Source organism: Heterocephalus glaber, unplaced genomic scaffold (assembly GCF_053883595.1).
Source record: "Heterocephalus glaber isolate CG9 unplaced genomic scaffold, H.glaber_assembly_v1.0 deba00001481, whole genome shotgun sequence".
NCBI lineage: Eukaryota > Metazoa > Chordata > Mammalia > Rodentia > Bathyergidae > Heterocephalus > Heterocephalus glaber.
The window spans coordinates 6,809,584-6,821,928 of NW_028258317.1; the positions used below are offsets into that span (position 1 = coordinate 6,809,584).

At 35.1% G+C, this 12,345-nt stretch overlaps 1 protein-coding gene across 1 annotated transcript; it reads right to left on the minus strand.

Moving 5' to 3' along the window:
* Window positions 1–302: 302 nt before the first annotated feature.
* Or13d1 (olfactory receptor family 13 subfamily D member 1) lies at window positions 303–11,238 on the minus strand. The gene is made up of 3 exons (XM_087183552.1): window positions 10,210–11,238; window positions 3,450–3,547; window positions 303–351 (listed from the first exon to the last, which is right to left on the minus strand). Exons 1-3 carry the CDS (start codon window positions 11,125–11,127, stop codon window positions 303–305), a joined length of 1,065 nt encoding a protein of 354 aa, XP_087039678.1. The 5' UTR covers window positions 11,128–11,238.
* Between the last annotated feature and the right edge of the window lie 1,107 nt (window positions 11,239–12,345).

A 12,345-nucleotide genomic window follows, 5' to 3' on the forward strand; every position in this document is an offset into this window, starting at 1 on the left:
ATCTGGAAAAAATGAAATCAGAAATAATTTCTCAGATAACAGGAGGAATTGTGCCCCTAGTGCAAGACATGATTAATAAATCTAGAGAGGAGCTCAGGAACATGATGGAATACCAACATGGGAAACAAATGGAATCCATAAAACAGATGCAAATAGATTTCCAGGACATGAAAAACTCCATTGAAAGTCTACACAGCAGAATAAGTCAATGTGAGGACAGAATTTCAGATATAGAAGATAAGATTGCAATTAGTGACCAGGAAAAGAAAAATTGCTTCAAAATTATAAGAGACCATGAGAAATCAATCCAGCAGCTGGTAGAGGATGCAAAGACGAATAACATAAGACCGACTGGACTCAATGAAGAAAGAGGAGAGAGTGCAAATGACATGAAAAAACCTCTTCACAGAAATAATGGCAGAAAACTTCCCAAGCGGGGGAAAAGAGCTTGACATACAGATAAGTGAGGCATATAAGACTCCAAATAGCCTTGATCAAAAAAAATCTACACATAGGCATATAATTGTTAAGATTCCAGAAACTCGACAGAAGAACAAAGTTCTACAAGCAGTTAGAGAAAAGAAAGAAATCACATACAAAGGAAAGCCCATCAGAATCACAGCAGACTTCTCAACACAAACCATCAAGGCAAGAAGAGCTTGGAGTGACATATTCCAAGCCCTAAAAGAAAACAGCCTCCAACCCAGATTGATGTACCCTGCAAAACTATCTTTCAAAATGGATGGAGAAATAAGATACTTTCATGACAAAGAGCACCTTAGGAATTTCATGAATACCAAACCAGCACTCCAAAAAATTTTACACAATATCCTAAGAACAGACATTCAGGATCACAACCCCAGGAAGGAAAGCAGAATGAACCCATCTGGCATGACAAGAAATTAAATGTAAAGGGGGAGAACCCAACAAAAAGAAAAAGTCATGGCAATGACAAGTCAGTATGTTTCAGTTATAACCATCAACGTTAATGGTCTCAATTCACCAATCAAAAGAAATAGACTGGAAGAATGGGTCAAGAAACAAAATTGAACAATATGCTGCATACAAGAAACACACTTAATTCAAAAGGAAACTCATAGACTGAAAGTTAAAGGGTGGGAAACAATACTCCATGCAACAGGAACCCCCCAAAAAAGCAGGAGTAGCTATCCTCTTGGCAGATCAAGTAGATTTCAAACCAACACTGATTAAGAGAGACAAAGAAGGACACTACATCCTTGTAAAGGGAAGAATCCAAGAGGAAGAGTTGACAATCATAAATATCTATGCATCAAACACTAGTGCACCCAACTATATAAAACAAATACTAACGGACATGAAAAGTCATATATGCACTAATACAATTGTAGTGGGGGACCTCAACACCCCACTGTCATAAATAGATAGATCAACTAGACAAAAAATAAGTAATGAAATACTAGAACTCAATCGAACTCTTGAACAAATGAACTTAACGGATGTTTACAGAGTCTTCCACCCCACAAAATCAGAATACACATTCTTCTCAGCTGCACATGGATCATTCTCCAAAATAGACCACATACTCACACATAGAACATGTTTAAGTAAGTGCAAAGGAACTGAAGTTATCCCCTGTATATTATCAGACCATAGTGCAATGAAATTGGAGATCCATAGCAAAAGAAACTCGAAAAATTTCATAAACACGTGGAAATTGAAAACACACTTCTCAATAACCAGTGGATCACAGAGAAAATTAAAGAAGAAATCAGACAGTTCCTTCAATTAAATGAAAATGACAAAACAACATATCGGAATCTATGGGACACAATGAAATCTGTCTTACGAGGGAAATTCATAGCAGTGAATACGCACATTAGGAAAACAGAGCGAGCCCAATTAAACAACCTGATGCTGCACCTCAAGCTTCTAGAAAAAGAAGAGCAGGACAACCCCAGAGCTCATGCAAGGGAGGAAATTATAAAGATCAGAGGAGAAATCAATGCAATGGAGACTAAGAGAATGATACAAAAAATCAGTGAAGCCAAGAGTTGGTTCTTTGAAAGAATCAACAAAATTGACAAACCTTTAGCCAACCTTGTCAGAAAAAGGAAAGAAAAGGCCCAAATCCATGCAATTAGGAATGAAAAGGGTGAAATTACAACAGACCCAGCAGAAATCCAGAGGATCATCAATACCTGCTTCCAGAACCTATACGCCCTTAAGATGGACAACACAGAAGAAATGGACAGATTCCTAGATACGTATGAATTACCAAAGTTGAATGAAGAAGACCTAAAAATTCTGAATAACCCAATATCAACCAATGAAATTGAAGATGCAATTAAAAACTTGTCAACTAAGAAAAGCCCGGGCCCTGATGGCTTCACTGCTGAATTCTACAAGACATTTAGAGAGGAACTGCTACCACTGCTGTTTAAACTCTTCAATGAAATTGAAATGGAAGCAATACTCCCAAATTCATTCCTGGAAGCAAGCATCACCTTGATCGTCAAAGCAGAGAAAGACCCAACAGAAAAGGAGAGCTATAGGCCAATCTCACTAATGAACATAGATGCAAAAATCCTTAATAAGATACTGGCAAACAGAATGCAGAAGATCATCAAGAAGATCATACACCCTGATCAAGTGGGATTCATCCCAGCGATTCAGGAATGCTTCAACATATGCAAATCAATCAATGTAATATACTGTATCAATAGAACCAAGGACAAAAGCTATATGATTATCTCCATAGATGCAGAAAAAGCATTTGACAAAATCCAACATGCATTTATGATAAAAACCCTACAAAAATTTGGAATAGATGGTCTCTACCTCTAATTGATAAAAGCCATCTATGAAAAACCAACAGCCAATTTCATACTAAATGGTCAAAAACTGAAATCCTTCACACTAAAATCAGGAACAAGACAAGGATGTCCACTATCACCACTCTTGTTCAATATAGTTCTGGAAACATTGGCCATGACAATTAGACAAGAGAGAGAAATAAAAGGAATAAAGATAGGAAATGAAGAAGTCAAATTGTCATTAGTTGTAGATGACATGATACTCTATATAGAAGACCCAAGAACTCCACCAAAAGTCTTCTAGATTTAATAACCAAATTCAGTGGAGTAGGTGGATACAATGTCAACACACAAAAATCAATAGCTTTCCTCTACACCAATGACAGACTCACTGAGAGGGAAATAGGGCAAATAGTTCCTTTCACAATAGCATCCAAAAAACTGAAATACCTAGGAATCAACCTAACGAAAGAAATCAAAGACCTCTTCTCTGAAAACTATGGCACTCTGAAAAGAGAGATTGAAGATGATATCAGAAAATGGACAGACATCCCCTGCTCCTGGGTAGGAAGGATTAATATAGTGAAAATGGCCATACTTCCAAAACTGCTATATAGATTCAATGCAATTCCAGTTGAGATCCCAGTAGCATACTTCATGGACCTTGAGAAAACAATCCAAAAATTCATTTGGAACAAGAAGAGACCCAGAATAGCAAAAGCAATTGTAGGTAACAGAGACGTGGCAAGGGGTATCACAATCCCCAACCTGCAACTATACTACAAAGCTACTGTGATAAAAACAGCACAGTACTGGCAAAGAAACAGACTTGAGGACCAGTGGAACAGATTAGAAGATGCAGAAACAACTCCAGACACACTCAGCCATCTCATGTTCTACAAAGGAGCCAAACACCCTCACTGGAGGAAAGATAGCCTCTTTAATAAATGGTACTGCAAAAATTGGGCTTCAACTTGCCAAAGATTACAACTAGAACTATATCTCTTGCCATGTACTAAACTAAAATCAAAATGGATTAAAGATCTAAATATTAAAATAGAAACTCTGAACCAGTTGGGACAGAGGTTAGGTAGAACCCTTGAAGACATTGGTGTAGGAAAAGATTTTATGAATAAAATGTCAGTTGCCCATGACTAGCACAAAAAATCAACAAGTGGGATCTCTTCTTATTAAAAGACTTCTGCACAGCAAGAGAAACCACCAGCAGTGTGAAGAGACAACCCACAATGTGGGAAAAAATCTTCACCTGCTCTTCCTCAGACAAGGTCTACTATCTTGAATCTATAAAGAACTTAAAAAGATCAGACCTCCCAAATTCAAAGACCCAATCCGAAAATGAGCATCTGAAATGAACAGACATTTCTCAGACAAAGAAGTAGAAATAGCAAATAAATACAAGAAAAAATGTTCAACATCACTGGTCATTCGAGAGATGCAAATGAAAGCAACACTGAGATTCCACTTCATTACTGAAACAATGACTGTTATCAAGAAATCAACCAATAACAAATGCTGGTGGGGCTGTCAGGAAAGAGGAACCCTGCTCCACGGCTGGTGGGAGTGCAGACTGGTGCAACCACTGTGGAAATCAGTATGGAGATACCTAAAGGAACTAGGACTGGAAGTCCCATTTGACCCAGCTATTCCTCTGCTGGAGATCTTCCCCAAAGAATTAAAAGAATCATACCACAGTGATACATGTGCGCCCATGTCCATAGCAGCAGCTTGTGATAGCTAAAACTTGGAAACAGCCCAAATGCCCATTAACTGGAGACTGGATAAAGAAAATGTGGTGTTTTTTTTTTAAATAAAATGGAGTACTACTCAGCCATAAAAAATGAGAAATTAGAGACATTGGTAGTTAAGTGGATGCACATTGAGGCGATACTCTTAAGTGAAATAAATAGGACACACATTTATAAATACCGAATAGTTTCTCTGGTGTGAGAAATTGAAAGTGTAAATAAGGACTAAAATGTATAATAGGTAAGGTGAAATAGGAAGAAAAGGGGCAAAGGGGAAGGAAGTGGGAGGGCTAGGGGAAAGGATAGAAAGGAATGGGATTAATATGAGAAAATGAAAAAATAGGAACAAAATCTTTGTAAATAGGGAGGAATGGAAGGGTTGAAGGGAGGGCTGGGCAAGGTTGAAAAATAGGAACCAAGAGAGACTATGTAAAGGTGCAAATTTCCAATGATGAATGTCATTATATTGTATACCTAAAATGTACCAATTATTAGAATGAATAATCGATAATGCAAAGTAGGAAGAAAAGGTCCAAAGGGGTAGGGGTAGTGGGAGGGGCAGGGGAAAGGAAAGAAGGGAAAGGAAAAATGCTGAGAAATGGACAAAATGGAAATAAAATCTTTGTAAATAGGGAAGGGTGGAGGCGGTGAAGGGAGGGCTAGGAATTGGGGGAAAATAAGAACCAAGATGCATTATGTATAGGTACTATTCCCAATGAGCCATGTAATTGTGTTGTATACCTAAAATGTACCAATAAAAGAAAAAAATTTTCCGGGCTTTACTTGTACTGAAAAGGTGGAATTGCCGAATAATGCTTTAGAAAGAACTAACTTTTGTTGGCTAAAGTCTTTACAATCTAACATGTATAGATTATAGTCTTAATCATAAATAACAAAAAATACACATGATGGAATATAGAAACAACACATCATTCCAAAGAAATGTATTGTTTTCTTTTTTCCTTATCATCTTTGAATTTGATTCTGGTAAATTTTCTGACATACTTTTTAACTTTTTTCTCTTACCTTTTCCTTCTACATTCATCCTCCAGGAATACTGACAAGAGTTCAGTATAAGAAATTAAGTTTCACAAGGATCATTAAAATTTATTTTCAATTTCTGTCTTGTAAGAGTTATAAATAACTGATTAAAATTTTTACCTTTTTAAAGTAATAAAACTTTTTCCTATACTGTTTGAGATAATTTACAATGATATCTTTTGAGGATCCAATTTCTACCCTTGTTTCATTCATGGACACAAAACTGTAACTTGAATTCTCTTGAATGAATGTTCCTGAAGAGCTATATTCCTGACAAATTTTGTATAATTTATTTTAGTACCATTTTATGAATAATTTCAAACATAAAGCAAAACTGAAAAAATGTTATATTGAAAAATATACACCCACTAACATTTTACTAGATTTGTTTATCTCATATCTCTGTATCTATTCATCTCTCTATTGCACCATTAAATCCATTTTAGTTCATTTCTAAGTAAACTGTAAATATCATTACACTTTTCTCTAAATACTTCAGCATGTATGCCATCAGCTAGAGTTTAATATTTATTTAGTTTTTCTTTAATTTAAAATCTACACATTTTAAATTCACAAGTATTAATGTAATGTTCAGAGTTTTGACAAATGTTTTTCTGTGTCACTTGAATCCCTGTCAAGATAGAGAGCATTAACATAATCTGAGAATAATTCCCTCATGAACCATCCCAGTTGAAACCCACAGTAAGCCCCCTATCTACCCCTGGCATCAATTTTCTGATGTTTTTCCATTTTCTGATTTTTAAAATGCATTGATTAGTTTTTACCTGTCTACAACTTCAGTATTTGCTCTTATAAAACAATTCTGACTGCTATGAAAAGAAAGGATTGTAGGAGAATAAAAGTGGAATCAGGGAAGTGAATTGGCAAGCCATCCCGTTATCCTAAGTGAGTTTATGATGGCTTAGAATAGGATGGTAGTAATGGAAGTAGTCAAAGTCACTTCTGAATATAGCACTGATAGAATTTTCTGATGGGTTAGACATATATGCATGGTGCTTCTACTTCTTGAGATGGGGAAAACTTGAGAAAAAAATAGTTTAACACTGGGCATGGTGACACAGTAATTCCAATATTCTGGGAGGCTGAGGCAAGAGGTTCACAAGTTTGAGCACAGTCTGGGCAACTTAATGACATTTCAAGACCTTATCTGAAAATAAAACATTAAAAAAAGGGGAGAGCTGCATTCTCAGCTGCACCTAGGGTTTTCAGGCCCTGAGTTCTGTCCTCAGTACTGGAAAAAAAAGTAATGTGAGCATAGGAAAATCAAAGTTTTCCATCTTGTACACGTTATATTTAAAGTGCCTATTAGACTAAATCTAAGGGCTAGAGATACATACAAGTTACTATTCTGAATATTAATATCTTTTTATTTTTGGCATTGGCAAGTTATAAGTTGGTTCAGGGATTTTAACTATGTATATGAATTAGATGGACTCTGCCAATCTGTTACAGTCAAACTTTCAGTTCTCAGAACAACAACAACAAAAAACATATATACAACAGAGGGAGTTATTTTAACTGGGTTTATTGCTGCAGTTGTATATATTACATATATCACAGTGAACTGCCCATATTTCATGAAAAGAAATTCTTTGAAAAACAAATACACTTCATACAATGAAGCAAAATGCAATGAATGATTCAATGAGTCTTTTGATGGAAGCCATTTGTGGGGATACAAAGCCAAATAACTTATAGGCTCTTCCCTGAATGATCTTTCAATAAAATAATAGTTATACTGTACATATAATTAGAGAAAATATAAGTATTTACGTACTAAATACTCTAAAGACTTAATACATTACTGTAGGAATTTAACTTGGAGAAGAAGTAGAGTAGTGGTAGGATGATAAAAAAGACTTTGAGTAGAGGAGACTTTTATTTGAGAAGCATCTTGACTTATAAAAGATAAGTTATAAGAGGGGCAATGTTAATGATTATTTAGGCAATGACAAACTTATTTACCTTCATTATAAGATTCATTCATTCATTCAGCAAAATTAATAATGAATGCCTATTTTTTACTGAATAGCAAGGACTCAAATAAATATTACTTTAATATCTTGGCTTTAGAGAATCCACAGTCTATTAGAAGAGATAAGTGTGTATGAGGAAAAGTAAAAGGAACGTATATTTTTCAGTGCATAACATTAGTCAGGCACTGAATAAAACATTCTGCATTTTTTATTCAATTCTCATAAGACCTTGTGAGCAAGACTAAATTCAACATTTTACATCCAGAGAAATATAGATTCTGATAGGTTAATGTTTATAATCCTATCAAACTATGGAGTTAAAGTCTGTAGTAATTTCTTTCTGAACTCTATGCCCCCACTTTTCAAATATGTCATATTAAATAAATATGATACAATATAATAAGAAATTTAATAGAGGCACACTATAAAATGCATGGAAGAATGGAAAAGGAACAGGTTCCTAGAGGAGCCGATAGAATGGTTGAAAGGTGACATATGTGAAATGTGATGAAAAGAAGAGTTGAGATAAAATTGACAAATATTATAGTAGAACAAAAATTCTTAATTTGAGAATTTCAACAATGTTTGACCCATAATTTAGTGTATTAGGAATTTCTCAATTCCTTTAAAACCTCCTTTTCTAAATCTTTTGCTTTAGGGAGGCAGACTCTTTTTTCCATGAAAAAGACTGTCTCAATCAAAGGTGAGATAGGAGAAGGGAAGGTGAAAACAGTAGGCAGACTGGGTATTAGGAAGATGGGGAAAGAGATACTGCCAAGCAGCTGAAATGCAAAGGAATTTTTAGAAATATTGCTGTGGGATTGGAGTTTTTAAGAAACTCAAATAGAGGGTGTTAAAAGCACTTTGATTTCTTGATTCCAATCATGGTTCTTAAGAACAAAATATTTGGATCATAGTTTTATAAGGATTACAGTGATATTTCTAATATTCATAATGAGAAGCAAGCAATAAGTTGTGCTCTTTCATTCTTTGGCTTTTTGTTGAAAGTTCACAAATTGCAAGTATAGAGTTTATATTTTCAAACAGAACACATCACTCATGGTGATTATAGTTTGGACTTCAATATCTTAAAGTCATTTCCTGGTGGTGTTCTTTTAAAAATTAATAGACACTTTCAGCCTAGTAGCAGCAAAGGGCCTAAAGAGGAAAATGGATTTAAGAGGGGCATGTGAAGGGTATGGCTAATAGATATCAGAACAGTGATTATTTTATAATTATTTCCTTTTCTTATTATATCGTAGACCCTTTATCTTATTTTCAAGCCTAAAAACGGTATTAAATACAGTGGCCTTTTGAATAGGAAGAGGTATGACTTATATCTCTTGCTTGAGGGAAAAATGTAATGTTAAGAGTTTAAGCAATATAGAAGCATACAAGATTAACAGAAAGGGATGATAGTGAAGTTAGAAAAATAGTCTGGAGAAAAAGTGAAAACTAGAATCTAGAAAAATGTAAACACTCCTCAGAGTGATTGGGAGGTGACTGGTATGCCTACCTGCATGCAGAGTAGAAATTAGATTATTATAACTTAGTTATTAAAAGAAATGCAACCTGATGAATGCTGGAGGACTTGGGACTACCTAAATATTATAGCCTCATAAATCTTTGTCTCAAAAATATGAATGGGGTGGCAAGAAATTCTTTAGTTGGGACTATATGATTGTAAATGATAATCCAATTCAAAGTTAGCTTTTTCATATAGAAATTCAATTTATTTTTCTCATGTAATTGAAAAGAATCATTGTAAATTTAACTGTAGACCCACCTGGATCAAAGAGTGAAAATAATAGCATCAGACACCCCCTTCCCTCTCCACAACTCCCCATTTTGCCTTTCAGCTAGGATTTCTCCATGTGATCCAGGTACAAAGACTGCCTCTGGGCTCATCATCTACTCATTTAATTACTCAATCAGAAAGATTGTTTCTTTTCTCATTCTGGAACAGCATTCTTGGATTGAATTAATTAACCTAACTTGATTCACTTGCTATGCTGAATGAATGACCATGGCTTGAGGATCTGATTTTTAACTGTCTAGGCCTATGTTTAGTTTTACCCCTATTATCAAAAGTTTGGGTTAGCCTCCTCCAGCACCATATAGACTCAGAAGAAAGGACTTTTGTTAAAAGAAAAAAATAATTTGTTTTGTCAGAAGAGGGAATGCTGGACAAAAAAGCCCAATAGGTTTTCAGTTCAAAATGATGGAGAAAGGATACAGAGAAGACAACAGGAAGGAAGAGAAAAGAGGTAGATGAAAGATGAGGAAGAGAAGCACAAGAAGAAGGGAATGAAGTAAAGGAGAAGACAAAAATTAAGAGGAAGAGAAATAGAAGAGGGAAGGGAACAGAAAGCAGAGAGGAGATTCACTTGAAAAAAAGCCATATAGGGACCAAGTAGAAGGGCTGCGTACAACTAGAAATTGCATACAAAACAATACACAGAAGGTTTCATGAGCATTCTGTGAAGAAAAGAATGGGACTCTCATCTTTGGCCTTACAAGCAGACTTTCTCTGTACATATAAAATGCCTGCTGATTTCATACTAAGGATATTACAAGCCTGAAGGCCTTTCATGTTTTCCATAGATGCAAATTTTTGCTCAAGATTTTCTTTACAGCTTCTTTCACTTCCTTATTCCTTAGGCTATAGATGATGGGGTTCAACATTGGGGCTACCACTCCATAAGACAGTCCAATGATTTCATCAGATGCTTTGGTAAACTTTGACTTGGGCTTCATGTACATAAAAAGGGCTGAACCATAGAATAAGATGACCACAGTCAGGTGGGCCGAACAGGTAGAAAAGGCTTTCTTTCTCCCCTCAGAAGAATTAATTCTCAGGATGGAAGAGAGAATGAAAATATAGGACACAAAAATTAACAGCAGAGGAATCACCAATAAAACAATACTTGCCACTGTCATAATAAGTACATTTATGGAGATATCTGAGCATACAAGTTTAAGAAGAGCCAGAATCTCACAGGTAAGATGATCAATGACGTTATTACCACAGAAAGGTAACACCACTGTCAGGACTGTTTGCACTAAGGAGTTCAGACAGCCTATGACCCAAGACCACACGGCCATGTGTACATATAACACTTTGTTCATGGTGATGGGGTACCTCAATGGGTTGCAGATGGCTGCATACCTGTCATAGGCCATCACAGCCAGGAGGACACATTCAGTAGAATCCAAGCCAAGGGAGATAACCATTTGCAGAACACAGCCAATGAAGGAGATGGATTTTCTCTCAGACATAAATATAACGAGCATTGGAGGAATTGATGATGATGTATAACAGATGTCCAAGAATGAGAGGTTTCCAAGAAAGAAGTACATAGGAGTGTGGAGGCGAGAATCCAAGATACTGATGAAAATGAGGAGGCTATTTCCTAAGAGGATTATCATGTACACGATGAGACAGAGCACAAATAGAAAGAGCTGGAGTTCTGGGTATTGGGAAAGCCCCATCAGAAAGAATTCAGCCACTGCAGAATAATTCCCCATCTTTGTGTATCCATATCACCTGCAGAATTCACATAAAAACATAGTTTAGGGAAATTTGAACTTCTGATGTGAATTTATGAAGTCACTTTCACTATTTTCTTTGATTTTCAACCCCCCCCCCCAGAATCAGCAAAGGCAGAATTATAATATTAATTTTACTAGTGATAAAAGTTGTTGAGAGATAGGCAGTACATGAACCATTTAGCATCATACAGCAGTAGAGATTTGGAATTGTGGTGACAAATGCCAGCCTCTAATTACATATAATCTTAGGACAAACTACTTTTAAATATAAATATATATATATATATATATGTATAATAATCTCTTTTTTAATGAATGTTTTGAGACAGAATTTTATTATAATAAAGCTGGGTCTAATTTAAGGTAACATATAAATTTGATACCATATCATTTATCTTCAGTATGACCATTTTAAATTACTTAAACTTTTTTGAATTTTAGCTAGCTAAGTTACTATCAGTTAGAAAATGAGGGAAACCTTAACCTTTTGGTAATTTGGTGTGGAAATTAAAGTAGATAACACCTATTAGATTGCAGTCATAGTAGCTAGTTCCAACATGTCATCTAAAGATGTATGAGAATACAATATAACATAATGTGTAGCAAAATATAAAAATATTAACTATATTTTAATATTCATAAATATTATAAATTATATTTTTACATCTACTTAACTTGCCCAGAAGGAAAAAGTTGATTTATTATTTTTTAAAATTTTAGGGCAAGGGGATTGAAGTTTGGAACCATAATTGATGGAATATGAACATTTTCTGGTCCAGTTAGGAATATGGTAACAGTCACCTCAGGGTTCCCAGGAAGTTCCAGGCACTGAAGATCCTGGGCTGCTTGTTATGGTATAACACAGGAAAAGTGTAGAATATCTTGAAATATCACTCATGCAAAATATTGTCTTAGAGAAGAGTTAAAGACAATGAGCAATGCTCATAATGTGATATTAGAAGAAAAAGGAAGTTACCCAGTACTATAAATGACTGCAATTTTGTAAACATATACCTAAAGAAATTATACCAAAATATTAATTGAAGTTTTCTGTGGAATGTGAAAATTCAGAAATAATAAATAATCTCTTCCATATTTTGCAAATAATTTTTGATCTATGTTTTATTATAAATATCAGAAATACTACTTTCAAATTTTCCTTGGAAAGAGATAGTGACATTGGCAGCTAGAGCT

Bases quoted from the DNA above. Each gene is read 5' to 3' on its own strand.
- Or13d1 (XM_087183552.1), bottom strand. From the start codon at position 11,127: ATGGGGAATTATTCTGCAGTGGCTGAATTCTTTCTGATGGGGCTTTCC. The intron at 3,548-10,209 runs TTGCATCTATGG...GGGATTGTGATA, and splicing joins AGAAAATCTTGAGCAAAAAT to CCCCTTGCCACGTCTCTGTT. The intron at 352-3,449 runs GTATGCTACTGG...CATTGAGTCCAG, and splicing joins GTTTTCTCAAGGTCCATGAA to TCGGTCTTATGTTATTCGTC.